This window comes from Huiozyma naganishii, chromosome 2, assembly GCF_000348985.1.
Source record: "Huiozyma naganishii CBS 8797 chromosome 2, complete genome".
Lineage (NCBI taxonomy): Eukaryota > Fungi > Ascomycota > Saccharomycetes > Saccharomycetales > Saccharomycetaceae > Huiozyma > Huiozyma naganishii.
Genome location: NC_035923.1, coordinates 741,637 through 769,634, shown reverse-complemented (window position 1 = coordinate 769,634; position 27,998 = coordinate 741,637). Strand labels below are relative to the sequence as shown.

The 27,998-nt window shown below is 44.5% G+C and overlaps 13 protein-coding genes and 2 non-coding genes across 15 annotated transcripts; 6 read left to right on the top strand and 9 right to left on the bottom strand.

The window, feature by feature from the left end:
* Window positions 1–993, top strand: LSC1 (succinate--CoA ligase (GDP-forming) subunit alpha; the record flags this gene model as incomplete). Its single annotated transcript, XM_022606385.1, has 1 exon — window positions 1–993. One exon carries the CDS (start codon window positions 1–3, stop codon window positions 991–993), a length of 993 nt encoding a protein of 330 aa, XP_022463086.1.
* A 780-nt stretch (window positions 994–1,773) lies between these two features.
* On the bottom strand, window positions 1,774–1,844 carry KNAG0Btrna12G. The gene has a single exon. It is a non-coding gene; the product is annotated as a tRNA-Gly (tRNA).
* Window positions 1,845–2,371: 527 nt separating this feature from the next.
* IOC4 (Ioc4p) lies at window positions 2,372–3,730 on the bottom strand (the record flags this gene model as incomplete). Its single annotated transcript, XM_022606384.1, has 1 exon — window positions 2,372–3,730. The coding sequence occupies one exon, from the start codon at window positions 3,728–3,730 to the stop codon at window positions 2,372–2,374; it is 1,359 nt and encodes a 452-aa protein (XP_022463085.1).
* Window positions 3,731–4,025: 295 nt separating this feature from the next.
* THI80 (thiamine diphosphokinase) lies at window positions 4,026–5,033 on the bottom strand (the record flags this gene model as incomplete). The annotated part of the gene is made up of 1 exon (XM_022606383.1): window positions 4,026–5,033. One exon carries the CDS (start codon window positions 5,031–5,033, stop codon window positions 4,026–4,028), a length of 1,008 nt encoding a protein of 335 aa, XP_022463084.1.
* A 373-nt stretch (window positions 5,034–5,406) lies between these two features.
* On the bottom strand, window positions 5,407–7,761 carry ELG1 (Elg1p; the record flags this gene model as incomplete). The annotated part of the gene is made up of 1 exon (XM_022606382.1): window positions 5,407–7,761. The coding sequence occupies one exon, from the start codon at window positions 7,759–7,761 to the stop codon at window positions 5,407–5,409; it is 2,355 nt and encodes a 784-aa protein (XP_022463083.1).
* An 825-nt stretch (window positions 7,762–8,586) lies between these two features.
* Window positions 8,587–8,695, top strand: KNAG0Btrna6P. The gene is made up of 2 exons: window positions 8,587–8,623; window positions 8,659–8,695. It is a non-coding gene; the product is annotated as a tRNA-Pro (tRNA).
* A 285-nt stretch (window positions 8,696–8,980) lies between these two features.
* On the top strand, window positions 8,981–10,873 carry MDM32 (Mdm32p; the record flags this gene model as incomplete). The annotated part of the gene is made up of 1 exon (XM_022606381.1): window positions 8,981–10,873. The coding sequence occupies one exon, from the start codon at window positions 8,981–8,983 to the stop codon at window positions 10,871–10,873; it is 1,893 nt and encodes a 630-aa protein (XP_022463082.1).
* A 71-nt stretch (window positions 10,874–10,944) lies between these two features.
* Window positions 10,945–11,481, bottom strand: SPP2 (spliceosome ATPase-activating subunit SPP2; the record flags this gene model as incomplete). Its single annotated transcript, XM_022606380.1, has 1 exon — window positions 10,945–11,481. One exon carries the CDS (start codon window positions 11,479–11,481, stop codon window positions 10,945–10,947), a length of 537 nt encoding a protein of 178 aa, XP_022463081.1.
* Window positions 11,482–11,753: 272 nt separating this feature from the next.
* On the top strand, window positions 11,754–13,601 carry UTP5 (Utp5p; the record flags this gene model as incomplete). Its single annotated transcript, XM_022606379.1, has 1 exon — window positions 11,754–13,601. One exon carries the CDS (start codon window positions 11,754–11,756, stop codon window positions 13,599–13,601), a length of 1,848 nt encoding a protein of 615 aa, XP_022463080.1.
* A 254-nt stretch (window positions 13,602–13,855) lies between these two features.
* Window positions 13,856–14,335, top strand: MRPL23 (mitochondrial 54S ribosomal protein uL13m; the record flags this gene model as incomplete). The annotated part of the gene is made up of 1 exon (XM_022606378.1): window positions 13,856–14,335. The coding sequence occupies one exon, from the start codon at window positions 13,856–13,858 to the stop codon at window positions 14,333–14,335; it is 480 nt and encodes a 159-aa protein (XP_022463079.1).
* A 418-nt stretch (window positions 14,336–14,753) lies between these two features.
* On the bottom strand, window positions 14,754–18,416 carry RPB2 (DNA-directed RNA polymerase II subunit RPB2; the record flags this gene model as incomplete). The annotated part of the gene is made up of 1 exon (XM_022606377.1): window positions 14,754–18,416. One exon carries the CDS (start codon window positions 18,414–18,416, stop codon window positions 14,754–14,756), a length of 3,663 nt encoding a protein of 1,220 aa, XP_022463078.1.
* A 352-nt stretch (window positions 18,417–18,768) lies between these two features.
* On the bottom strand, window positions 18,769–19,581 carry ATG40 (Atg40p; the record flags this gene model as incomplete). Its single annotated transcript, XM_022606376.1, has 1 exon — window positions 18,769–19,581. One exon carries the CDS (start codon window positions 19,579–19,581, stop codon window positions 18,769–18,771), a length of 813 nt encoding a protein of 270 aa, XP_022463077.1.
* Window positions 19,582–20,860: 1,279 nt separating this feature from the next.
* Window positions 20,861–21,667, bottom strand: KNAG0B03890 (uncharacterized protein; the record flags this gene model as incomplete). Its single annotated transcript, XM_022606374.1, has 1 exon — window positions 20,861–21,667. The coding sequence occupies one exon, from the start codon at window positions 21,665–21,667 to the stop codon at window positions 20,861–20,863; it is 807 nt and encodes a 268-aa protein (XP_022463076.1).
* A 1,060-nt stretch (window positions 21,668–22,727) lies between these two features.
* Window positions 22,728–23,204, bottom strand: KNAG0B03880 (uncharacterized protein; the record flags this gene model as incomplete). The annotated part of the gene is made up of 1 exon (XM_022606373.1): window positions 22,728–23,204. One exon carries the CDS (start codon window positions 23,202–23,204, stop codon window positions 22,728–22,730), a length of 477 nt encoding a protein of 158 aa, XP_022463075.1.
* Window positions 23,205–23,456: 252 nt separating this feature from the next.
* On the top strand, window positions 23,457–27,998 carry PDR5 (ATP-binding cassette multidrug transporter PDR5; the record flags this gene model as incomplete). The annotated part of the gene is made up of 1 exon (XM_022606372.1): window positions 23,457–27,998. The coding sequence occupies one exon, from the start codon at window positions 23,457–23,459 to the stop codon at window positions 27,996–27,998; it is 4,542 nt and encodes a 1,513-aa protein (XP_022463074.1).

The following is a 27,998-nucleotide window of genomic DNA, read 5'->3' as shown; positions in this document are numbered from 1 at the left end:
ATGTTGAAGAGTAGTAGAGGTGTTTTGCGTTTACCCCAATTGAGAAGGTGTTTCCACCGGGAGGGGACTCCCTACGACAAGACTATCAAGAACTTGCTGCTTCCCAAGGACACGAAAGTGATAGTGCAAGGGTTCACAGGGAAACAAGGGTCCTTCCACGCACAGTTGTCCATGGATTACGGTACTGACGTCGTTGGGGGTACAAACCCGAAGAAGGCAGGGCAGACACACATGGGGAAACCGGTGTTTGCGACGGTCGGTGAGGCGATGAAGAGCACGGGTGCGACCGCGAGTGCCATTTTTATCCCACCTCCGTTTGCAGCAGCTGCGATTAAGGAGGCAATCGAGGCAGAGTTGCCCCTGGCGGTGTGTATCACGGAGGGAATCCCACAGCAGGACATGCTGTACATTGCAGAGATGCTCAAGACGCAAAGTAAGACACGGTTGGTTGGACCCAACTGTCCTGGGATTATCAACCCGAGAAACAAGGTCAGGATCGGGATCCAGCCGGCGAAGATCTTCCAAGCGGGGAAAATCGGCATTATCTCACGGTCCGGGACGTTAACGTACGAGGCAGTGCAACAGACCACGACACATGGGCTCGGACAGTCCCTCGTCATTGGGATGGGAGGGGATGCATTCCCCGGTACCGATTTCATCGACGCTTTGAAATTGTTCTTGGATCACCCAGAAACGGAAGGGATCATCATGCTGGGGGAAATCGGCGGGAAGGCAGAGATCGAGGCTGCTCATTTTTTGAAGGAGTTTAACAACACAAGATCCAAACCTTTGCCCGTTGCATCGTTCATCGCGGGGACTGTTGCAGGGCAAATGAAGGGTGTTAGAATGGGACACTCGGGAGCGATTGTCGAAGGGTCTGGCACAGACGCAGAATCGAAGAAAAAAATCCTCAGAGAAATAGGTATCGAAGTGGTGGAATCACCTGGCTTTTTGGGGCAGGCTTTGGTCGACCAATTCAACAAGCTGAAATGAAATGGTACTACACGTGTGTCGTGTTTGTTGTCTTTTCCCTTAACCTACATCTGACCGAATAGATTCAGTGGACGTTTAACACCGATACTGCGACTGATTGTTGCGTCCTCTTTTCCCTTCCTTCTTGAAGCAAGCTACTCTGCACAACAACGATGCTACGTACACTATATGTAATTTGTTCCTCTCTTTGGCCCTTTTCTATTTCTTCTTATCTATATTCAGCTATAAAGTGAAGGCTTCGTGTAAATATTGATGGTTCGTGGAGGCACTAACCCGAAAAGAAGATACTCTACGGGTCCTTGAGTTTGGGATTCATCGGATGAGATGTGTACTATCCCATTTGTACATAGTGATTCTCAGATTACCCATGGGACCGTTTTTTTTTTTCAAAACCTTTTCTTTTAATATCGCTCTTTTGTATACAACTACCCTACTGCTCATATACAATAAAGTCAGAGCACTATTACTGTTATAGTAGTTCAAAAGGTCAAGTCTTCCCTGTTGAGCGTCAACTGAAGCTTCGTAAAGAATGACATAAAAGTCTTCACTAGACGCAGGTTGTGATTACTTCTGAACCGCGCGTATAGAAAGAGAGACTAGTGTGCTAGTCTCTCGTAGATGAGCTGTTATGTAGAAGGTAAGAAGAATGACAGATTATTTGAGTAAAATATGAGTACACTGAGCCCAGAAGAAAAGAGAGACAAGTACATGAGGTCCCTGGTTCAACATTCCCGCATTACAGGTACGATAATATAATATCGTAGGGCAAAAAGTAAAAAATGCGCGAGCCGGGAATCGAACCCGGGGCCTAACAATGGGAATGTTAGATTTTACCACTAAACCACTCGCGCTTGAATGAAAATTTTGTTTTTTGGTGGTACTTTTATTCATTAGCAAATAAAAAAGAACAAACAGATCATATTATGGCTGAAGGGGCCAGATTTCCAAACTCTCCCCTGTCAAAATACTTGAATAATGTCTTGGGTAACCAAAAGTTCCTTTTGGAAAATATTTGAGGCTGTTGAAGGCGTTCGGTTGGCTGATTCTTGTTTATTCTTTATAAGACATAATTCGAGCAAGAAATGTATGCAGCAATAGGTCATTTCTTGGAAGTTTTATAATGCAGATACTAAAATAATTCGTTCTCTTTTGTATTCTTTATTTTGTGTCCTGTTTCAGTAAAGCATATCCGCTTTCGTGTTACGACATGTTGGGCTCTGAATCAAAAGTCATTAAAATAATGCTCATAGAGGTACATGTTCACCACATAAGCTTATTTGCTTAGTCAGATTTATTTATACATCTTATAGTACATATCTATCGTCATGTCAAGATATCATGCTTCCAAAAAAGTGAGAACTGACTCTTTGAAAGGTCTTCACTGTTCATTTGCTTCCAGTTCAGTCTGTGCATTATTGTCTTGACCTCCATTACTCTTATCGATGTTACCTTCAGTCTCTTCTTTTACAGGATTGGGTTGTTCGTGTTCGCCATTTGCTTCTTCTTCCTGTTTTATTTGAATATCTGTCTCCTTGGACCACGGTTCTGTGTCGGGTTGGTATTTGAAATCGTAGATGGATTGGAATGTATCTTGGAACGCTTCCCATAAGCTGCAATCTTCTAGCCCTCCTTGTTTCAAATTGAACAGAATTCTAAAGTTTACCAAGAGTTCCGCATTATTTCTAAAAACGGTTATGAACTCGTTCTTCGCTCCCTTCACACCTAATAAGATGTCTAGTTCGTCCAGTATTACTTCGTAATCCTCCTTTTCAAAAGTGTCCTTTACCAGCAGGCCAGACATTAGTTTGTTGATGGAAGATAATTTGTCAGTAAGGTCCAATCTTGTTTCAGCATGCGCGTCCTGATTTTTCTTTTGTGATAGTTTGTGAACCAGAGGACTAATATGTCTGTCAATGGTGTAATTTTGGGGACCACGCCCCACAATTGACCAATCCTCGTCGTCCTCGTAATTGTACTTCTCAACCTTGGGTTTGGGCTCGGCCCTTGTCTTTGCAGATTTCACCTTCGTCTTCTTCGGTTGCGGTTCGGCCTCTACAGCGGTCTTTGACGTTCTCGTACTCCTCTTCCTCTTCCTCCGGGCTCTGGCAAGATCTTCAGTCTCCGAGTGTCGCTCCTGCTCAGTCTCTTGCAGGGCCCGTTGTCTGGCGGACTTTCGAGTGCTCCTCTTCTGCGTTGTCTCCGCAGAAGCTGCTCGTTCTTTTACTCTCCTGCTACTTCTGGTGTGTTTCTTCTCCTCTTCTTCATCCTCCACGTACTCCTCATCGTCGTCCTTCCCATTGGAGCCATACTCCACAAATTCCCACACGTCAATGCCAGGCGTCTTCGCGTCGCCACTCAATCCGGCAATTGCCATTCTGTACGCAGGCGTCAGTCGTTTCTGCTTGCTCTTGTTCTTCTTCAGCCACTCCTCGCAATCTTCAGTGGTCAGTAGCTGCAGTTCGTGTGCTTTAGCCCAGCGGTACGAGTCATCCTTCAAAAACTTCACGCAGTACGCATCCTGCGACGTCTTGAACTTCTTGAACTTCAGCAGCTTCGAGTATTTTATAGACTCATCGGAATCTGAATCCTCAGAATCGCTGCTCTTCAGATGCGAATTGGTCTTCAGCACGTTCGGCGGGATCAATTCCGTCGGTATAATCATGGCGGGCCACGCTGGGTAGCCCTTCACTTTCGCCAAGACGATATCCGTAGGCTGGTAAATGTACCCGTCAGACATTGGCAACTTCTGAGTGTTTGTCTCTTGCTGTGTTTATTCCTTTCAAAGAAACCCCTGGGAAACAGAGGTAACCGGGATTCCACTAATGACACACTGTCTCACTTGATCCAGTATTATGAATTATGTTTACAACGCTTAAAGTTTTCTGTTCATAGAAAAATAATAGTGTTGTACACGGTGACTAGTACTTTTGATGACGAGTGCTGTCACAAACGGGGATTTGTTTGTATCAATGACGACGAGGTATCGTCCGGTGCTGGTATCTTTACATTATAGTGTTCGTTCTATATAGTATCTATATTCTTGGGGGATCCAATTTCCGTGTACTCTGCTTTATGTAGCAGGCCAGCTTCTCCGGGAAGATCTCGAGGTTTAGAACGAAGTCATCCCCGGCGTTCAGGTAGCACCGCTTCCTGCCGGCCAACCTGTTGCTCGAACTGACATTCCCTGTGACGATACTCGTGTCCCAGTTTCTCACGTCCCATTTAAGGCCCCTGGTTTCGAGTATGGTGGTTGGAACGCCAATCGGCAACAACCCGCAGTTGCCAATGCAGGAGTCTCTAAATTCGGAGTCGTAACTAAGCAAAGTGCCACCTCCAGGTATCAGTAAAATAATATCGGTATCCGTTAAATATACCAGTTTGAGGTACGGGTCCGTGGAACGTAATTTGTATAGTTGTGTGATGGAGTGAATTGTTTGATCGAACCTTCCGCCAATCGCGTTAATCGCCAGAACTTCTATCGGCAGTATATCTGTTGTATATTTCTTGAGCATGTCGTTGTACAGATCCTGGATACCGTCTTCTATCTCGATACCATGGTTTACCTCCGGCAACTTCATCATAACAGCATCTCGAAATGTACTCGAATTGTAATGCAAAGACAGCAGTCGGATACATTTGGTGAAGTCTGTTGAGTATTGGCTGTTCTGACATATTATGGTGGCCCCCTTGCTCGCGTAGTAACTTTTCACATCTGGTTTCAAGGAATCCAGGTCACCGATAATGTAATCCGGTATGTAATTCTGCCTCAGAGTCACGTCGTACCCCTCAAAGAATTCGTAAAGACGGTTCGCACCGCCATCAGCGCAAATCCTGATTGTTTTGGCTGACCATGCAGCTAGGAACAGCTCCCCAAGGCTGATCCTCTGGTTCAATATTATGAGGGCAGACCTTTCAGCACCTTTCTTGGTCAGTCCTGCCTCCCCGATGACAATCCGGTTCTTGCACAGCGTAACACTGGCATCAAGCTCCACAGCAATTCGCTCTGGGTTTTCTGTCACCTCGGCAATACCTTTACTCATTTCTCCTCAGGTGCTGTATTCACCTTTCTTTCTGCTCCCCAGAACGGTATTGTAGCAAGTATGGTGTCTGTAAGAACAGTCCAACAAATTATTTTTAAGCAATTTCAGTAGCACGTCCAAGACGACTACAGATTTTCAACAGTCATCACAACGGACTTGCGAGTCCCGACAATAATCGTCTTATATCCAACTCTCGTTGAAATGAACTGGAAAAAAAATTGATCAAGAAAAGAGAGAAACCGTTAGAATCGAGAGCTTCAACTGTCAACGGTCGCTATTATATCGGTGTATATATGGGTATGTCCGTGTCAGTGTCATGGTCGGTAGTGTATGCCATTCTTTGTAAAATGGGTTTGAGCGTAGTTACAGCGCATTATTTCCAGCTGTTTATTACTCCCTCTGGGTTGCCCTGGAACCATACAGACCTGAACATGCCGTTGTCGACCATCTCCTTCGCCGCACCGAAATGGTCCTCTTCGCAGAGTGTACTCACATACTCGGAAAAGCTCTGTTTATTGAAACGCTTGGCCTCTAGGTCGTAGTTCGCCAAGTGTAGAACGTACGGGTTTACCTCCTCAGCGATGTGGTCTCTGGCAGTGGTCGCAAAATCAAATTCAACTGTATTGTCCTCGTCGTCGGCAGTTGCAGCAGAATCCGTATTGCCTCTGAAATTATCTAGTATCTCGCGTATCCTCCGAGAATTCCTGGTCTTTCTGAAGCTTTTCGAATTGTAGTGGTTGGTGATCCGAGAGCGTAAAAAGCGTACACTTCGTTGGATCATGCGATGGTATTTCGTGCTCGTGTACCCACGGTGGTTTAGTTCAGAGCAATGCTCCTGCAACTGAGACACGAGATGCGAAGCGATATTAACCTCGAAGGGGAGTAAAAAATCGTGCAGGTCGTCTGTGAGATGTAATCTGTAATCAAGTATGAAATCGTTGGCTAGGCGAACGGAATCCTCTACCAGCGTGTTCAGCTTTTCCTTTGCCACAGAAGTCATCAGCGTTACGTCCGCGTCTTGGTTGAATTGGGACCGGTTATAAGTGTGTGACCCCATTATATCTGAATGCGACATCAATTCTAGGTATTTCAAGTATTCGGGGACTCTCTCGCAAATGAGATCATTCCTTGTGGTGCCCGCGCCCACGTACGGTAACGTTATCCTACTACCAGAAGATAACCAGAACTGCAATTCTATCAGGCATTTCCTGATATCCTTATTGTTGGACTCCACTATTCGTTGAAGAACAGGTTGTTCCAATTGTAAATCGAGAGTTTTGCAATATTTCTCTAAAAATGCAACAACTGTTTTTGTAGCTACTTTTTTGGCATGGAAGCAGCTGCCCTCTTGTTCACAGATCTCTGTAAGTGAAGTGGGGATAAAATTGATATCTCTACACGTAATTATGACTGGTTTCCTGGATTTCATCAAAACGTTTTCAACCATCATCCAAAATCCCTTATCGTGCTCTTTGAACAGTATGTCAACATCATCAAAGAGAATGATTCCCTCGGTTGATTTATCCTTGACGTAATGTGAGGTACAGTATTCCAGCATTTTGTCCAATAGTTCCTTCTTACTGCGGTTTTGCGTACTATTTATCTCTAATATCTGACCACCTCGTTCCTTCATTATAGTTGAGAGTAAGGTATTTTTGCCAACACCATCACCATGCAATATCATCACGGGAACAAAGTCCTCGTAACTGCCAGATTGTTCCATAGCGGCTTCTTCTTCCGTCATATCATCTGGTATTATGAATCCATCAAATTCTATAAAATCTTTGTCAGCTTCCTGCTGGGTGCTGAACAACTTCTTTCGCGTTGTCAGTCTCTTTAGTCTGGAAAAAGCATCATCGATCCATCTCTGGAGACTTTTTTTCAAAGAAGGTTCGAGCATTACTTCTGAGGCGGTTTTAGGCTTAAACAATTCTGGCCAGAGCGATGTACTTCCTGAATGTTTTATGGAGTAAGAGAATTCTTTCCTCTCCCGTTTGTTCTCCGTATCTGATACGTTTAATGCTTTATAATCCTGGGGTAAAAACTCAAAATTGTGAATACTTTCAATTTTCCCTTTTAGCGGTATTGCAGCGGTTTCTTTGGAATATTCAAATCCGGTCGGTTGGATTAACTGAACAGTTGGCAACGGCGCATCCAATTGCTTCAATTTTGAGACCTCGCTGAACCGTTCCAGCGGTGTATTTGCAGATCCGATTGAGTTTTCTACGTTTGTAGATTCTTCACCAGTTAGGGCATTTGTTGTTACAGGTTTCTTAAAATTATCGAAAAGATTCTTTAGCTTAGTTTTCTTAAAGTTCTGCGGATCGGTCAGTTTTATGGGATTGGTCACTTTGTTGAATTGCTCCTCTGATGTTTCAATGATCTCTTCTATGTCGTTGACCTTAATATCATCTTCCAAAGAAATCACAACCTGATCCTTATCCGGGGCATCTTTTGGAGGTTTCCTCTGCATCAAAAAACTTTTAATAGAAGCATTGCTCGCTCTTTCGCCAATGGGGAGTATTTTGGGCTTTAGAATTTGCGGGAATTCACCTATCGATTCCTTCGAAGTTGACATCGCTGGTGTCTCCTCTATGAGCGAATCGTCAACATCGCTGCTTTGAACCAGGTCTATCTCTTCTGGAACAACATGCGAGCTGACCTCGTTATTTTTTGGTCTCTTCGTATTCCCTGTAAGAATATCATTCAAAGAAACAGCTTTCTTCATCGGCGAAGCCGGTCCGATCGTGAATAATATGAGCTGGCAAACCACAAATGCAAGCCGCGTCTCAGTGTTTAGAGCACTTCGCGGAACTGTAGTGGTGGGTTTTTTCCTGTTTTTTCCCGTTTGATTTTTTTGTATTGAGTGTAGGGAAACGCCTAAAGACGTGTGTTCGGAGATGCTTATTGAATGCACTTGGGAATTTTCTATTGAAGGATAGGAGTGACGGGATTTTGGTTGTACGTTTAAACAGATTCTCAAAAGGTTGCCATGTTTTTTCTTTTTCTGTCATGGTTCCTTACAGCTTCAAACTAGGGATGACAAGAAGTGAAATCCCAGAGGAGCCAGGAAGCCAACTGGATCTAGCTTTACTTTGTTGGTTGCAATGTGTGTAGTGTCTTAATGTGTGCCTTGGGTATTGGAAAATAATTTATCTCGTTAGTGCTGTTTGTGAAGAAATATTTTCTGTAACAATTCTCAGGTTCAAATTGCTCAGGAAGTCCTGTAGAACAAGGGGTATAGACAAGTGCCATGTTGTTAATTATATGTACTGTATGCAATACCAAAGGTCCGTAAACTTTGTTTGTGGGAGTGCCCAAATACAACGCGCCTTTCTTACTTCAGAACACCGTGGGGCAACTCAGTGGTAATCCTTCCATCGCACTGCATCTTCAACAGATCAAAACGTTTTGGCAATTTCCGATTTTCCTTCTTCTAGCAGTTGGAAGTGCTCTTAATTGTAAAAAACAGGGAAACCTACATTCCTCTTTAAGACTCATTCTCTTTTATTACTTGCTTTACTGCTTTTATGTTTTCAGCATTCAAATCGGAGGGCGTGTGGTCTAGTGGTATGATTCTCGCTTTGGGCGATTCTTAAGCAAACTTAGGAAACAAAACTCAAACATGTGAGAGGCCCTGGGTTCAATTCCCAGTATGCCCCGATTTATTTTTTTCTTTCTCTTGTAACGTTGGATGGGAATACCCACACGCCTTATACACTACCGGAACACAGTTGCACATAAGCTTTGTTGGACGTCTATTACTACTGTTCGCCCTTCAGCAGCGAGTGAATTCTTTGCCAAATAAGAAACTGTCAATTTTGGTGGAATTTTAAATTTTTATTATATATTGATCAACCTTTTAGAGAGAAACGGAGACGAATAGTCATCGTTGGATTTATATCACACAAGTTGGGCAGAAAGCAGTGTTGTGGTAAATCACTGTGATGTTAAATGCATGTAGGACATACACCAACAGTATATCTTCCGTGATGCGGTGCTCAGCGGTGCCATGGAGAACCCTATACAGAACAAGTGTCACTGGTGCTATCCGACGTTCCAGTCCAGTGGGCTGCAGGGAGAGCTCTCGGATTATCCAGCCGGCAAGAATGTTCAGTTCGACTTCACGCTGTTTTGGTGAGGTGAAGAAGAAAGTGCTGACGGATAATAATTCGCCGTTGCTCAAACGCAGTCAGCCGGATATCAACGGGGCCACTGTGTTGCAGAAACTCAAGGCGAATGTTAAATGGATACTGATCAGGAACAAAGAGAGGCCGTTTTCTAAGAACGAGCTTGGTACTTTGTTTTCCTGGCTGCTCATCTCACAGCTGGTATGGCTGATTTTGAAGACCACTACAGTGGTTTCTATTCTTTTATTGGGGTTTAATACAGTGTTCGCCAAGGAGTTGGTCGGACAAACTGTTGGTAAATTATTGAACTACTTTCTGGACGGTATAGATATTAAATTCAAGGATGCATCGATCCCAGAATGGCAAAATGGGTTCATACGGTTCAACAGCGTGGAATTGAAGAGCGTCGACGATGGAAAATCTAGCGCAGTGTTATCGTTCGATTTAAAATTCCACCAAATTGAAATGAACTTGTCGCTAAAGAAATGGCTCTTTGGCAATGGTCTTCTAAATGATATTAAGATTCTCGGTATGAGGGGTGACGCCAATATAAACTACCAAAGGGATGACGAAAACCGCAACGCTTTACTCATAGAGTGGTTTTCGAACCCACATTACGAACTCAATAAGATCGTCGTTTCTGACTCGAATATAAACGTCAAGGAAAGCTTCCCCGGTTCCGAGACCCCGACTTGCTACAAGATTGCACTGTTCAATTTAGAAATACCGAAACTGAGGCTGAACCGAATGATAATAGATTTTTTGAACGCCAACGTCATCACCGGCTCGATCAATAACTCGCTGTTTACTTTTCACAAAAGGCAAAATAAGTTACCACTTTTGAATTCGCTAGAGGATGACAACTCATCTTTGCAAAGGATAACAAGACTGAGGTTGAACTCCATAAGCGTTAAAGATTTGGGCATTTACCAGACGAAGGCGTTTAATTGGATTGATGAAGGTAACGTCGACATTATCGCGGACATTATGTTGCCTCGTGGGTTGGCTGACACGTCGGACTCCGCGTTTAAGGGTAACGAGGAAAAATATATTGTCATCGACTTGAAGTTTAGATTTAAAGATCTAAAGGCTATACTACCAGCACATGCGCCGAAGTTGTCTACTGGTGAATCAATAGTATCCCTAGAGGAATTGAAACCTGTCGTATCGTACGTGAACTTGCAAAGAGCGTTGTCACAAACGGCGCATAAAGCGACGAAAGATTCCAACCCACCAGAAGATGGAGCCGCCAACGACAACAGATATCACATTGGGAACGAGACTCCAAATATATCGATAAGAAGGCGCAAATCGTACCCAAACATAACGGTGATTCAATCAACACCCAATAGTGGTAAGAAAAATGCATCTTCCTCAGTTAACTTTGACGACTCCAACCAAAGGTCGATCATAAAATTTAACGATTCCGTGGATGATTCGACAGGGCAGTCAACACAGTTTGGCTCGGCAAACATTCCGTCAAACGAGTTGTCCCTACGTTGTAGGATTGTGAAGAATGTTAAAGATCTAGAAGAGAAAATGATATTTCAAGAGACGGGCATATATGATCAACTGAGCATGGAACTGTACGTAGATCTGACCAAAGTTGTCGAAGAATGGGAGTACAAAAACAAAGACCAATGGATGAAGCAGTGGGGGACCGGATTTGCCTCTCAACTGCTGTTATTCGGATTTGCCTCTCCAGTCTGATACAGGGACGCAAGAAGGGAGCGGGCATGTAAATAATACTACACAATTACATCTAAACCTAATGAAATTATTTATTCTTTTTTAGCAACCCCAGTCTCCGGTTTTGAGACCATATCCTTATCCACTGGTATAATTGGCATGAAACTGGCTGTGTCTGGCACCATCTGAGAACTCTTTGCACCAATGCCGAGACTCTCCGGATGCACAAACTTGGTATATTGCGATTTCTCAGGGGGGGTATTTTTATTGGAATGTCCATGACCATCGGCATCATTCTTCTTACCGTCCCAGCCCATCCCGCGCAAAACAGCCTCCCCAAACAAACTAACGGGCACCTCCTTGTACTCCTCTTGTGTCGTCAATGCCTCCACGGGCTCACCGCTGTCACCGGATAGTTTTATGACCAGGTCATTCTCTTTGCTTTCTTGCTCCTTCTCCTCCTCTAAAGAGTTAATGTGCGTAATGCGAATCTTCTGCTTCTTTGAAGTGAATTCAGCACCCCGAGTATTATTAACGTCGTTGTTCAACTCATCCCCAAAGACATTGCTTGTCCGCTTTTTCTGCTTCTTGTTCGTCTTTTTCAAACTGATCGAGAACCCTCCATCCATAACCAACACGGGTACATGTATGGATGTATGTGTATGTGTGTATATGTAAATACTACTGCGATGAGAGAGCCCCACTTACTCTGCCTGTAAGATCCGTAAAGTACCTCTTCTTTTCGCAGTGGAAAAAAGTGAAAAATTTTGCGATGCCCAAATTTTCTGAAGAAGAAAAGAACTGATCAAGAGGCTTGTAGCAGAACTTTGACATCTGGTGCGAGCTAGTAGTACTGCAATTGATACGGCGAACTGCTTTACGAGACCTGTCAATATCGGTCATGTCTGCTGCTCAATCCCCCGTGGTTTTATCCAGCTACGACCCGAAGGGCCGTTTTTTGTGCTACGTGAGCACCGCGCTCGATAAGCAGAGGGTGTCTGTCGAACCAACTCAGAAACTGGCCACGGATTCTGTCCTGAACGAAAACTTTCTGTCGTTGAACGATTCTAATTTGAGGTGTCTGGCGCTGGAATGGACGTATCTTTCGGCCAACGAGACGGTGTGCGTGCTATTGGCTTTGAACAACGGTGAGGTCTGGTTGTATTCGCCGCTGGCGAATGAGGTTTTATATAAGTTGTCCACAGGCAACTCTTCAGAGGTGAGAGACATGAGTGTGCATGGGTCGTCTTTGTGGTGTATTGACTCTCAGGATTTTGTTTACGAGTTCGACCTTACCAGTTTTGAGTTGAAGCAACATTTCCAAATTGAATCCTGCAGTAATCTACAAAAAATCTTGGTCCTTTCATCGACGCAGTTGTTGCTGGCTTCACACCAAATTTTCCTGGTTGACATATCTACAAGGCAGAACTTGCTCACTTTCCCAGGTCATGTATCTCCAGTCACCGTCTTGGAGAAGTTGACAAGCGACTATTTCATCTCTGGTGCGGACAGCGACAGATTCTTAAACGTTTACGATTTGAACTCCTCCGCCACAAAGACTGTTCTAGTGGCCCAGTCCAACGTGGTCAAGCTGTCTCACTACGATCAAGACTGCATCGTTATCACCACGGAGGATGGGACGGTGGAAATATTTGTGGACCCACTCATCACCAACACAAACAAGAGAAGAACCATGAAATCGAAGCAAGCGACTAAAACTCTCAAGGCTATAGGTGATTCCAATGACTCGCAAATACCCCTATTGAACGCATTTGTCCACAAGGACATCCTAACACTGTCGTACTTGCAAAATGCAACAATCCCATTCTTCAATCAGCTGCAATGGAGAGATCTGCCTGTGGAATTTACCGTTAAACTTACCCTTAACCAGGGGATAACGCATCGCCCCAAGGACCGTTCATTGCATGGCCAAGATTTGGCATCTGTAGCCAACTACAAAGAGGGAAATGCCCGTGTCACTTCAGGGGATAATTTCAAGCACATAGAGGATATCATTAGAGATTTGGAGTTGGAGGAGAAGGCTGGTGAGAGAGCAAATGAGGATGCTGTCTTTGAATCTTTATCTGACAGACTGCCCACAATAAATACAACGAAGAGGAAAAGTCCAGCCATCGGTACCGTCACCGTTATACTATCGCAAGCCTTGCAGTCCAATGACCATTCGTTACTGGAAACAGTATTGAATAACAGAGACGAGCGGGTTATCAGGGATACTATCATGAGATTGAGGCCCACTCTGTCCGTGATCTTGCTCGAAAGATTGGCGGAAAGAATCGCGAGACAGACACAACGTCAAGGTGCCCTGAACGTGTGGGTAAAATGGTGTTTGATTGTCCACGGTGGGTACATGGTCTCGATCCCAAACTTGCTCAAGACTTTGGCCTCGCTGCACTCGACCATGAAAAATCGTGCCAATTTGCTTAACAGGTTACTGGTCTTGGAGACGCGGTTGGACCTAACGCTGAATAGTATGAAGCTGGAAAATTTCGAAGCCGACGACGAAGACGCTTCTGCTACATATCAAGAAGAAGACGAGGAAACGGTGGAGTACAATGAGGAATTGGACGATGCAGACCTGATAGAAGACGGGGAAGGTGACGACTCCGAGTCTGAAGAAGAAGAGGACGAGGACGAAGAGGGCGACGACCCGAGCGCGCAGAAACGCGAGAACGGGGACCAGGAGGTTGCTGAGGACAGCGAAGGTTACAGCGATGTAGAGATGGCATAGTCGGCACCTTGTATAATACTACTCTAGATATGTGGCACTTTGTAGACGCAATATCAATCAGTCATTCGCAGCCGGTCGAAGAGCGAATCTTCAAAAGTGTTTTTTTTTGTCGAACTGAAAGAAAACGGTCTTTACATCAAAACGGTTAAAGAGTGAATCTGTGTGTCGACTCTACATCGTTTGGAAGGCTTGATAACGAGGAAACTGAGAGAGGGAGTAGTCACAGTGTCCCACAGTTTATACCTAATTACACCATGTCTCAAAAAATTGGACACACCGGGCTCGCATTCGCCCGTATTTGGCACCATGTGGACATAACGAAGGATGAACGGACACTGGGTAGGTTGGCGTCAGCCATCGCCACAACCCTCATCGGGAAGCATAAGCCGGTGTACCATCCAACACAAGATTGTGGAGATTACGTAGTCGTGACGAACTGTCAAGACATCAAAACCACGGGTAAAAAGATGGAACAAAGAACGTACTGGACCCATTCCTCACGGCCCGGTAGTCTGAAACTGAAACCGATGGAAAGACTCGCCGCCGAAAAGGGTTACGGTGAACTGTTGAGGAAGGCTGTTAGCGGGATGCTTCCCAAGAACAGATTGAGGAAGATTAGACTGGACAGGCTGAAAGTGTCTGACGGTCCAGATAGTCCGTATTTACACAACATTCTCGCATTCGCCTCTGAACAACGCACGCCTAAAAAAAGGGTGGCTGACACTAGTCCTTGAATGACATTTCTGTAACTTGTGCCAGGCTCTGCAGCGTTTCCCTATATAAATTCTTAAATTATCAAGTCATGTATATATGTGTGTATAGTAGGGGGTAGAACCCTCTGTTACTCTCAGTTTCCAGGTAACAGAATGTTTAAAGGGACAGTGGTATGCGCAAGTTGTGCGTTATCGTTCTTCTGTTGCCATTTTGCTTTTATAGTACAGTAACTTTCCTCTTTGAGGTTTATATATAGTGCTATTCACCTATGGAATCATTTTAGGTATATATTTTGGTTTCGTTCGTGATAGATTATTGTGATTTGTGTTGTAGGAGAGAGGTGAGTTTCTGCAAAGTCTCATTTTACTACATAACAATGAGAGCGGAGAGGAAAGGAACATGAAACCTCCTTCTTAATGGAATATTTTTTTAGATCGTTTAGAAATCTCTCGAACGGTCAGTGTATAAACGTGGAGTGATGTTCATTGCCATTAATTCTTGGAATAGCAGTTTCGCAGCGTATGGGATACGAATCTGGTATATGTCAATTTTGTTGTTACAGCCTTTACATTCGAATTGGTTATGGCTCAGCTTGGCAATAACTGACATCAAACCACAGTTCCCACAGATATGCACTCTGAACGAGTCCGAGGCCTCCATTAATCTTTCCTTCAAAAATGCGGCAGCACCATGTGCAATCATACAATCACGTTCCATTTCACCAAATCTCAGACCACCATCTCTAGACCTACCTTCCACAGGTTGCCTCGTTAGTACTTGCATTGGACCACGCGCTCTCGCGTGAATCTTATCATCGACCATATGTCTCAAACGCTGGTAGTAGGTTGGACCAAAGAAAATTTGTGCCATCAGTTTTTTACCGGTGTGACCGTTGTACATAACTTCGAACCCACGCGAATGGTACCCGTGTTCACGTAACAGCTTAGATATACCCTCTACGGTAATATCTGTGAATGGAGAAGCATCACCCTCGTTACCTGACAAGGCTGCAACTTTACTCAACAAACATTCGATTAAATGGGCAACTGTCATACGCGATGGAATGGCGTGAGGATTGATAATTAAATCTGGAACGATACCTTCCGCGGTGAAGGGCATGTCCTCCCTACTGTATGTGATACCGATTGTACCCTTTTGACCGTGACGCGAGGCAAATTTGTCACCGATTTGTGGAACCTTGGTGGTTCTAACACGGACTTTCACAAATTTCAGACCATCTTGATTAGTAGTAACCAAAACTTGATCAATAATACCATTCTCCGTACTCCGCAATGGGGTGGATGCGTCACGTTTCGAGTGGTATGCTGTCCTCTGCCCCAACTCCTCCTCATCTGGGGAAATTGGGGTGGTTTTCCCAATAATGATATCTTCACCAGAAACTCTAACACCGGGCGCAATCAAACCATCATCATCCAGTTTGTCGTAGGTACCGTGTTTCATCCTCAGGGTATTTGTACGTTGAGGCTTCTCGAACGTTTCTGTTATAGACATACCATATTTCTTCTCTTGATCCATGTAGGATCTGAAGAATAAAGATCTGAAGAGACCTCTGTCAATGGAGGACTGGTTCATGATCATGGAATCTTCTTGATTGTAACCGGAGTAACAGGCAATCGCCACAATGGCATTTTGACCAGCAGGAAGCTCTCTGAACTTCAAGTATTCCATAGCACGTGTGGTACCCAGTGGCTTCTGGGGGTAGTACAAGATGTTGGCCATCGTGTCCATACGGACGTTGTAATTGGTCAGGAATACACCCATTGCTTGTTTACCCATGGCGGATTGGTAAGTGTTACGAGGAGATTGGTTATGATCAGGGAAGGGAATGATAGACGCAGCAACACCTAGAATCATCGATGGATGAATTTCACAATGGGTAAAGGTTGTTGCATTTTGAGACGCCTTTATACGTTTTGCTGGATCCATATCGTCGATAGGGTTTTCCTCTTCAATAACCGGTTCGAGATCTTCTGGTTGCATCGCAATCAAAATAGTCTCTTCTTCTTCGGCATCTATGTACTCGACTAAACCTTCGTTTAGTAATGACGTCCAAGTGTATTCGTCCGCTTCGTCTAGCCCACCTTCAATATCCTGGTACTCCGTAGCCATCAGCTTTGCAATATGGCCCTTTCTAACCTTCAGTTCCTTGTGACCTAAAGCTTCATCATCTTCGACAATGAAAAGTGGTCTGTAAACTCTACCAGCATCGGTGAATATCTTCAACTCCTTTTCACGAATATCTCTGATCATAGAAACTTCAGGGTTGATATCACCCTTTCTTCTAAGAGTTCTCAACGTTTCCATTAACCTAGCTGGGTTTCTGTGGACACCGTGCCAGACACCGTTGACAAATACTCTAGTAGCATCCGGAGATTGGTGTGGAACATAGTCTTCCAAAGGTTCCAAACCCCATTCACTCAAAAATGTGATGATCGGCATTGGATCCGTACCAACCGATATCGACGACATCAAGGATAGGTTCTTGACCAAACCACAAGCTTGCCCTTCAGGAGTTTCAGCCGGACAGACCAGCCCCCAATGGGTGTTGTGTAACTGACGAGGTTTAGCCAGCTTACCATCACGACCAATGGGTGTGTTTGTTCTTCTCAAATGTGACAATGTCGAGGAGTAGGTGTAACGATTCAAAACTTGAGAAACACCGGCCCTCGAAGACATAGCCTTTTTCTGTTCACCCCAGTTACCAGTCGCTAATGCGTATTTCAGCCCTGAGGTGATAGTTTTAGCATTGATTGCCAGTTTCATATTGAAGTCATGAGCCTCTTCGACAGTTCTCTGCATGTATCTGAAGATATCCTTCGTTAATTTTCTGAATAGCGTTTTGAACAGCTGTCCCAGTAAAGGACCAGCCAAATCTAGTCTCTTTTTACCGAAATGATCACGATCATCTTGGTCTTTACGATCAAGGGCACACAACAGCAACCTGTTGATCATATACCCTAAGAAAAACGCTTTCCTACTTTCGAAACCTTCCAATTGCGTGATGTGAGGTAGGAATTCTTTCTGTAGGATATCCTTAGCATATTGAATTCTCTTCTCCTTCTTAATACCCAGTGCTGTACCACGACGACCAATGAAATCTAATGCTGTCTCACGATCTTGAATAACAAAACCATCCTCCACACAAGGCTTCAACATTTCCAGCATTTGCCAATCGTTGACGTCGTAACAGATGTGCTCAAGAATCTCACCATCTGGAATGACACCGAGCGCTCTAAATATAATAACGATGGGAATATCTTGCTTGATGTAAGGTAGGGTTGCCTTGATGGTACGAGAAGAACTACCTTCACGACCGTAAAGCTTGACCTGCAGTGTACTGATAAACCTGGAACCCTTCTCCAGCGCGGATCTAATCTCCGCCACGTGCGAAATTGGAGATGGAGCTGCCTTTTTGAACACTTGCACAATGTTACCTGCCGAACGTTCTTGGGCAATCAACACCTTCTCAGAACCGTTAATGATAAAGTAACCACCCATATCAAAAGGACATTCCTTCAGTTTATACAAGTCTGATTCGGTGGCATCACTTAGATAACAATTCTTCGACCTCAGCATGATCGGCAGACGACCGATGAATACTTTCCCGCGCTCGCTGTCGTCCTCTGATTCTTCTGCAATCAATTCATACTTCAAGTCTCTACCAGGAACATCGATAGCCTCATATGTCCTCTTCTTCACATCAACGAACAGCCCGGAAGAGTAAGTCAAGTTACGCAAACGGGACTCCTGAGGATACAACGCATGCGTCACACCGTCCGATTCGTTCACCATGGGTTTGGTAACATAGATTTTACCAAAACTAATCTCGTATTTTCTACTGATATTATCCGCCTCCGTGGTGTGTTGTGCCAGCTGCTCCAAAATCAGTCTCGAGTCTTCTGAAATGATGTCCTGCAAAGTGTAGTCGACAAACTGATTAAAGGAGTCCAACTGTTGCGACACCAACCCCTTTTCCCTGAAAAAGGAGGAAATGACGGTCCATGAATCCTCTGCGGTAATGGGCGCGCTCTCATCCTCGAATCCATATGGATCCTCGTCGTAATATTCTTCGTTCGACATAATTTCAACAGCCGTTGTCTCCCTATAATAGTACTTGTTCGCTGGGTGGAATACAAACGAGGATAAGTTTACCTTGAGCGATGGATTTAATAACGAACGATCAACGATAAGACAGAACGACGCTCCGCTACCCCCACTTTGTATTGGTTCTGCTGAACAGCTACCAAACAGTCGCTCAACTCACTCAAAATTTGTTCAAAATTTGCTTGAAAAATTATTTTTCACCGTCGCCACCTCATTCAACGTGTGAAGTGATAAACTGCTAGTTAAAACGTGACCAACCAGAACTGTGTGTACAAACCAACTACATAGTATATCTGCGCTAAAGCGACGCCTGGCCCCAGAAATGGTTTCAATCGAGTGCATCGTCCATCAAATCGTAATCCTCTGAAATTTCTGTCGATTTAGTGCCCGTGGGTCTTGGTTTCGCGGGGTTACTGGCCGACGATGATCTTCGGAAGGAACTCCCGGACCCTGCGCAGTTATTCGTTCCAGACTTGGACCAGAACGCAGAATAGAAACCTCTGGTCCCCGTTGAATTCCCAGTGTCATATTGTTGCTGAGCATTCTGCTGCTCTTTAAAATACATCTTGACGGCGTTGCTTATCCATTCGATGTTGGCAAACCACTGGTTTAAGTATGTTGTCGATGGGAATGGTATTGCCTTGCTCAGACTCAAAAGCAACTTTGTCAAGTCACCGAAGAAGAAAGTCGTGGTGATTAGCTCCTGATTGTTCAAATTTATCGTTGTGTAGTACAGATTCGAAAGCATTTCAAAAGTGGATGCCTTTGGGTCATTCAGGTTTTGCATCACCGAAATGATCTTATCCTGCTCTTGTATGAACCTAATGAACTGCTCTACCAGTTCCCTCATGGCCAATACCCCGCATACCGTCAAAATTAGTGGTAAGAAGGGCAGGATGTCTAGCACAAAATAGAATGGTGAGTTGGGTAATATCAAGTACACAATACCGTAAAGGGACCAATATTTCAGCAACATCATGTGAAGTGCCAGCTTTTCAGTCTGTTGTTGTAAAGCATAGGATGCAGTTTTCAAAATGGGGAAAGGCCAGTCCTTCGATAGTGAGATCGTCTCCACCGTGATCTGCAGGGGAACGAGAACGCAAGTGATGAACTGCAGTGGTTTCCAAAGCAAGCCCAACATTATTGAAAAAATTTCTTACGAGTGTTATAATAATAACGTGTATATGTAAGATTATTCTTGCTTCTCCCTTATTTCTTTCTTATTGTGCTACTTTCTTAGCTAATCAGCCCACTTGTTTCCCTTATTAGATGAGTATTCACAAGAGATGCGTATTTTTTTTTGTAACTGCACGTTTTTTCCACATGTATGGGGAAATTAATGATATAACTGACCATCGGGTACTCCGAGGGGAGTAAAGCCGGTACGATTTTACGATGGAACCGCTCGTATTTAATACTAATTAAATATCGGCGACTGTCTAAGTCATGACTTTTAGAGGCGTTGCAGCCTATATATGTGATGCTTGATCTAGAGAGCGAAGAATCCGAAACCACAGAGAAGGACGGTTTATGAAAGAATAAGCGTGTATGTACCTTTCCTGAGTCCGGTAAATATACTGGTTTTCCTTTAAATCCGCTTAGTTTTACAACAGAAAGTAGCTGATATGTGTATGAGAGAAGTGGTGCAATTACAACTTAGCATCAGTTGTTTACCTTCAAAGATAGAAAGCACGGTGATCAAATAATAGGGTGTCGCCAAAATCCTTGCTAGATTTCAGCCTTCTTTTCCTTAGGGTTTAGTAATTGAAATAGTTAGGTAACAAATATGTCCCTGTACCGCATTGGATAGTATCTACTCAGTAATTTTATTTTAATGTGACACTTAGCCCTATATTTGAGTATAAGCGTCGCAGTTTTTATTAATTAGTTAGTCATGCTTTGTCGTTCTTTGTTAGTTGATATTTAGAGAAGTTGCAAGGCTTGAGACAATCCTGTATTGCCTGGTTATATATGTTGTAAAATATCTGTAGGGTGCAGTTATTGGACAAATCCCTCCGGCAGGTTCACAGTGTTCTGTGCCACGGTGGCTAGCAAGCAATATCTGGGAATATCATAATTATCCTTGTAGTATCAGTCAAATTTTGATATTATACTTTGAGCGCGTGAGATTGTAATACATAGGACCTACATTAATATTTTTAAATTTTAAAATGGCTTCAACATGAATATTTCCCTATTATTAGTAAATAAAAAGATTATGTGAGAACAATTGAGAAACGCCGAAGGCCACATTATTCAATGCGTGATATAAGCCGCAAAGTACTTAGACTGATAACTTTCAAACATACTTAGACACACTAGGACAACTACTAAAAAGTGTTGGATATTGAAAATCCGGCTTTCATACAATGTTACATTGCTTATCGTCATATAAAAGGTGAAAAGAATTCATCAACAGCTTATGTAGCTCTTCTATATAATGCGTATACGGGTAAAGAGCTTCCGGTGTTCGGGTCAATATCAGGGGAAGCGGGGGACAAGTCTATCACCTTAAGTGGTTGTTCATTGTCAGAACTTGGTTGAGGAGTATTAGGCACCTCTGTTAGTTCCGTAGCAGCGTCTGGTCGGTCGATAACATGGTCAAATTTGTAATAGTCAGTGTTTGCGGAGGCATCTGTTAATTTCGTGATTATGGAATTGAATATGCTGTTGTCATATTCTTCATTGGGATCAATTTTGACAGACAGTCTAATTACAGCGTAATGAGTAGTGTCAATTACAGTGCCTTTAGATTGAAGATAGATAATGTAATCATACGAGGCTGAAGATGGAGTCAGAGCAAAGCCCTGTTCACCGCGGTACCGCAGTTTATTGTGAATCTTTGTGAAGTGAGCGATAGCGGGTTGACCAAAGGTGGGAATGGTTTTGACGTCGATTCCGGGGAGACCAGCCTTGGCACGTGCAGAGGCCCGGATTGAGTCGTTGTACACTGAATTACGTTGTAGTGTAGCAAACTGGACCGCATGAAACCACAGGTGATAAGGTAGCTTTGTTGTTTTCAGTAGGGTTCGACAATCATTTAACAGTGTCAGGTTCAAACGTTCGGCCACTCCATTTGATTGGTGATCCGCAACGGAGGTGTAGTAGGTATGATTTCCTTCTTCTGAAAGATAATCACGGAGAGCGTTGTTTGTAAATTCACTACCTCTGTTAACTTGGAAGGCCAATACATTTACCTCAAATTGGTTGCGAACTGTTCCTATCATAGTATGTGTAGGATGGTCGTGTCACGTTTATTGCTAAGTTTATAAACCCAGCGATAACGTGTAGCTTCATCGGTGAACGATACGAACCACGACTTTGTTGTTGACGATTTTTCCCTTGCATGCAGTCCACGCATTGGTACTTTGCTAGATCAGTCCAGTCGACGTCGTTCAATTCCAGGTGTTGGGATGTCTTGTATTTCATAAATTTATACAAGGATAAAACGTTGATGTGTCCAAATAGTCGATTGTGGGTGTGGGTAAGGGTTGTGCATTAATTCTTCGCTGTTAACGAGAGTGATTGCAACTCCAGAGTCTAAATAAGAGCATGCAACGAGCAAGATTTTTTTATAAGTGCACGGTATAACGCGTCACTCTCATACAAAGTTCTGCTACTTGAGTTGTACCGTCATTAAAGCAAGATACAAGATGACGTGACCGTTTGTATACACCCGTTCCCATGAAAGGGGCGATACCCGAATTAATTCGAGTAGATCACGTACAACAAACAGCACTGTAAACTTGTCCTCTTTCCCAATTGCACAGCTCAGTTAAAAAGAGACCCGTCCACGCTTCCCTGTACATAAAGCCTTATCGTTTTGCATATACGGCTACGGCGGCTAAGACAAACAGGTACACACTTATGGCCCTCACGTGCGCGCATAAGAACTTGTTATCAAGCGCAACACCCAGATTCATCAAAATATCGATGTGCGGTTGCACTGCCTGTGTTTCTCCGAGGCTTAGCGGAAACAGAGATATACCAAAGAAGTAATGCCTTCCCGCGGGATCACACGAAAACGCGCCCCATACACACACATCTTCCGTTTCCCCGTAGGGAACACCGGGACAAAATTGTTTTTTTTTTCAGTTCCGCGGGATTCTCATCCTGCACCCAAAAGGGAAGGGAGAAGCCGCGGAACCGAAGTCACAACTTCCATGTAAGATAAGTACTTCACGTGTGTCTGCACTCGGAAGAGAAGAATTTCACCGGGCACACAGCCTCATAATGACGAATTAAGGGACAGTCCTGCATCGAGCGAGCGGGGCGCCCACACTCAATTCAACTGCGATGTGAGCGGAGGCTCGCCCTGTTCTCCGGTTCCAACACTACAATATCTTGTCTTGCCCCCGCTGAACAGACCGTCGAGAAGGCTTTCCAGCTTCCTACTACGTGGTCCCCACGGTCCCAAGAGAGAGAGTCGTTTAGCCTCGACAACAACAACAGCAACGAGTCACCGCGCGCCTCCCCGCACTCCGTTCCGCGGAACCGCGGAGGCCCACACCAGCGCGGGATCCCTCTCGCATCCCGCGGAACGAGTCGCCCTCTTCTCCTTCTGCGGCACCTGCTCTTTTTGCCTCTTTCCCCCCCCCCAAACAAACACCGCACAACACACCCACATTCCCTGCACTTCGGAAAAAAAGAAATGTTTGTGCCCAATTGTGTCCCGCTATCGCCAGCACAAGCTACTGACTGGCATTGTCCCTCCCATAGCATACATCTCTCTGACTCAAAGTTGGAAGAGAGGGCCCGGAACATCTGGATACCGGTGCCGCGGAATGATCCGTGATACTGTTTGATGTATGTATGGATAATGCAGTACCCACAACAATCCGGACCTGCTTGGCAGAAAATTTTTTCTCCTCTTCCTCCTGCTCATATATAAACATACGAATTACATCTGGGTAGCATATAACAGGATTCTCTGTTTGTTCTCGGTACTTTAGTCTACTATTACACTGAAAAAACACTAGAACAGCAAAAGGGAACAAGGTTATATATCTGTATAACATGTCGACCCTTGAAAGCAAAGAGAAAGGTGTCATCGATGAGTATGGACCCTCGGTGGATTCAGACTCCAAAAATACATCGACGTCATCCTTACACCCATACGAGGGTATTACACACGGTGTAGAGGACCAAGTCAGAGATTTGGCAAGAAGCCTCACAAACCAAAGTTTGCAAGAAACTCACAGTAATGCGAGTGTCCCGGATAACAGGTCGCTGTTCTCCAGTGCAGATGGGTTGAACCCGGTATTCTCCAATGTCGAAACACCAGAGTACGATGAGAGGCTAGATCCAAACTCGGAAAACTTCTCCAGTGTCGCTTGGGTCAAGAATATGACAAAACTGGCCAATAACGACCCAGATTACTACAAACCGTACTCGTTGGGGTGTGTTTGGAAGAATCTGATCGCATCCGGGCAGTCCTCAGATATAGAGTACCAATCCACGGTGCTCAATTTACCCTTGAAGACAGCCCAAGAGGTTTACAGAACTTTGAGACCCCCACCAGAATCGGAGTTGTTCCAGATCTTGAAACCAATGAGCGGGTACTTGGACCCAGGTGAGTTGCTTGTCGTGTTGGGGAGACCAGGGTCCGGTTGCACAACTCTGTTGAAGTCGATCTCTTGTAATACACACGGGTTTAATATAAGTAAAGATTCCGTCATCTCGTACAATGGTCTGAGCCCGAAGGAGATAAAGAAGCACTACAAAGGTGAAGTCGTATACAACGCGGAAGCTGATATCCACTTACCACATTTAACCGTGTTCGAAACGCTATACACGGTCGCTAGACTGAAGACGCCGCAGAACAGAGTCAAGGGTGTCGACAGAGACTCTTGGGCAAGACACGTCACCGATGTCAGCATGGCCACTTACGGGTTGTCCCACACGAGAAACACAAAAGTCGGTAACGATCTGGTTAGAGGTGTCTCTGGTGGTGAGCGGAAGAGAGTCTCCATTGCGGAGGTTACCATCTGTGGGTCGAAATTTCAATGTTGGGATAACGCCACGAGAGGGTTGGACTCTGCGACTGCGTTGGAGTTCATTCGTGCTTTGAAGACCCAGGCTACCATCTTGAACGCAGCAGCTACAGTGGCCATCTACCAATGTTCGCAGGACTCATACGAACTTTTCGACAAAGTATGTGTGCTCGATGAGGGGTACCAAATCTTCTACGGTAGAGGCGACAAAGCCAAGGAATTTTTCCAAAGAATGGGGTACGTCTGCCCAAGTAGACAGACAACCGCAGATTTCTTGACCTCCGTGACAAGTCCCGCGGAAAGAATTGTCAACCAAGAATACATCGAAAAGGGTATTGATGTCCCACAGACTCCAAAGGCCATGTACGAATACTGGCTAAACTCCCCTGAACACAAACAGTTGGAGGACGAGATCGACCAGAAGTTGAGTGGGAGCGACGATAGCGCACGTGAAGTCATGAAGGAGGCACACATCGCCAAGCAATCCAAGAGAGCTAGACCTGGCTCCCCATACACGGTAAGCTACGGTTTGCAAGTCAAGTACTTACTCACGAGGAATTTCTGGAGAATACGGAATAGCTCAGGTGTGTCGCTGTTTATGATCCTCGGTAACTCCTCAATGGCCCTCATTTTGGGTTCCATGTTCTACAAAGTCATGAAAAAGGGCGGTACAGGTTCTTTCTACTTCCGTGGTGCCGCCATGTTCTTCGCCCTGTTATTCAATGCATTCTCCTGTCTACTGGAAATTTTCTCCCTGTTCGAGGCTAGACCCATCACAGAGAAACACAACACATACTCCCTGTACCACCCTAGTGCAGACGCCGTCGCTTCTATTCTTTCCGAGATCCCCACCAAAATGATTATCGCTGTCTGCTTCAACATCATTTTTTACTTCCTGGTTGACTTCAGAAGGAATGGTGGTGTTTTCTTCTTCTACCTCCTGATCAATGTCGTCGCTGTGTTTGCTATGTCCCATCTGTTCCGATTCGTCGGGTCCATCACCAAAACGTTATCTGAAGCCATGGTCCCCGCCTCTATATTACTGCTAGGCATGGCCATGTTCAGTGGGTTTGCTCTACCAAAGACGAAGATGCTAGGGTGGTCCAAATGGATTTGGTACATCAACCCATTATCCTACTTGTTCGAATCGCTAATGATCAACGAATTCCATGACGTGAGGTATCCTTGCTCTCAATACATTCCTGCTGGACCTGCCTATGTCAATGCAACTGGTACTGATAGAATATGTGCTTCTCGGGGTGCAATCCCAGGGAACGACTACATCCTCGGTGACGATTTCATTAACATCAGTTACGACTACTGGCACTCTCACAAGTGGAGAGGTTTCGGTATTGGGATGGCTTATGCGATTTTCTTCCTGATGGCATACATGTTCGTGTGTGAGTTCAACGAAGGTGCTAAACAGAAGGGTGAGATCTTGGTGTTCCCATCGGCCATTGTCAAGAAGATGAAGAAAGAAGGTCAATTGAAGAAAAGGACCGACCCTAACGATTTGGAAGCTGCTAGTGACTCAAGTGTGACTGACCAAAAGATGCTAAGGGATTCTGAGTCGTCTTCGGAAAACGATTCCGAAGGTGGCGTCGGATTGTCCAGATCAGAAGCTATTTTCCACTGGAGAGACTTGTGTTACGATGTCCAGATCAAGGATGAGACCAGAAGAATTCTGAACAACGTCGATGGTTGGGTGAAACCCGGTACGCTAACTGCTTTGATGGGTTCCTCTGGTGCTGGTAAGACAACCTTGCTGGATTGTTTGGCTGAAAGAGTCACGATGGGTGTCATCACTGGTGATATTTTTGTTGATGGTTTGCCAAGAAATGAATCTTTCCCAAGGTCTATCGGTTATTGTCAACAACAGGATTTGCATTTGAAAACTTCCACTGTGAGAGAGTCGCTAAGGTTTTCCGCCTACCTACGTCAACCCAAGGAGGTTTCCGTTGAGGAAAAGAACGCATACGTCGAAGAAATCATCAAAATTCTGGAAATGGAAAAGTACGCAGATGCCATTGTCGGTGTTGCTGGTGAAGGTTTGAATGTTGAACAGAGAAAGAGATTGACTATTGGTGTTGAACTAGCTGCTAAACCAAAACTACTGGTGTTCCTTGATGAGCCAACTTCCGGTTTAGACTCTCAAACTGCATGGGCTATCTGTCAACTGATGAAGAAGCTTTGTAAACACGGTCAAGCCATTTTGTGTACCATCCATCAACCTTCTGCTATTTTGATGCAGGAGTTTGATCGTCTGCTATTCATGCAAAAGGGTGGTAAAACTGTGTATTTTGGTGAATTAGGTGAAGGGTGTCAAACTATGATCGACTACTTTGAATCCCATGGTGCCCATGAGTGTCCTGCTGACGCGAACCCTGCTGAATGGATGTTGGAAATTGTCGGTGCCGCCCCAGGTTCGCATGCTAACCAAGACTACTATGAAGTATGGAGAAACTCTGAAGAATACAAGGCTGTACATGCGGAACTTGATCGGTTGGAGAGAGATCTGCCTTCGAAGAGTTCTAATAACGAGGCAGTAGGCAGCGAGTTTGCTACAGGTATCTTCTACCAAACCAAGCTGGTTAGTGTGCGTCTGTTCTATCAATACTGGAGATCCCCTGAGTATTTGTGGTCCAAGTTCTTTTTGACTATCTTCGACGAGTTGTTCATTGGTTTCACTTTCTTCAAGGCTGGTACATCGCTACAAGGTTTACAGAACCAAATGTTGTCCATTTTCATGTTCTGTGTTATCTTCAATCCACTGCTGCAACAATATCTACCACTGTTTGTGCAACAGAGAGATCTTTACGAGGCCAGAGAGCGTCCTTCAAGAACATTTTCCTGGATTTCGTTTATGAGTGCTCAAATTATTGTTGAACTTCCATGGAACATTTTGGCTGGTACTTTGGCATTCCTGATCTACTACTACCCTGTCGGTTTCTACAGTAACGCCTCATTGGCCAACCAACTACATGAAAGAGGCGCCTTGTTCTGGTTATTATCCTGTGCTTTTTACGTCTATGTCGGCTCCACTGCTTTGATCGCGGTTTCCTTCAACGAGATTGCCGAGAATGCTGCTAATTTGGCCAGTTTGTGTTTCACCATGGCCTTGTCTTTCTGTGGTGTTATGGCCACTCCTGATGCTATGCCAAGGTTCTGGATTTTCATGTACAGAGTGTCGCCGCTGACTTACTTGATTGATGCCTTACTGTCTGTCGGTGTCGCCAACGTCCCAATCAAATGTGACAAGGAGGAGCTATTGCAATTTACACCTGCGAACGGCATGACCTGTGGAGAATACGTTGCTCCTTATTTGGAATTGGCAAAGACTGGTTACTTAATCAGTGAGGATGCAACTGATAAGTGTGAATTCTGTCAATTTTCGTCGACGAATGATTTCTTGAAAACGGTGAGCTCTTCATACAGCCTCAGGTGGAGAAACTTCGGTATCTTCATTTGCTTTATCGCGTTCAACTACATCGGTGCCCTTGTCTTCTACTACTGGGCAAGAGTTCCAAAGAAGTCAAAGATGAAGAAGGAGAAGGACTCCAAATAA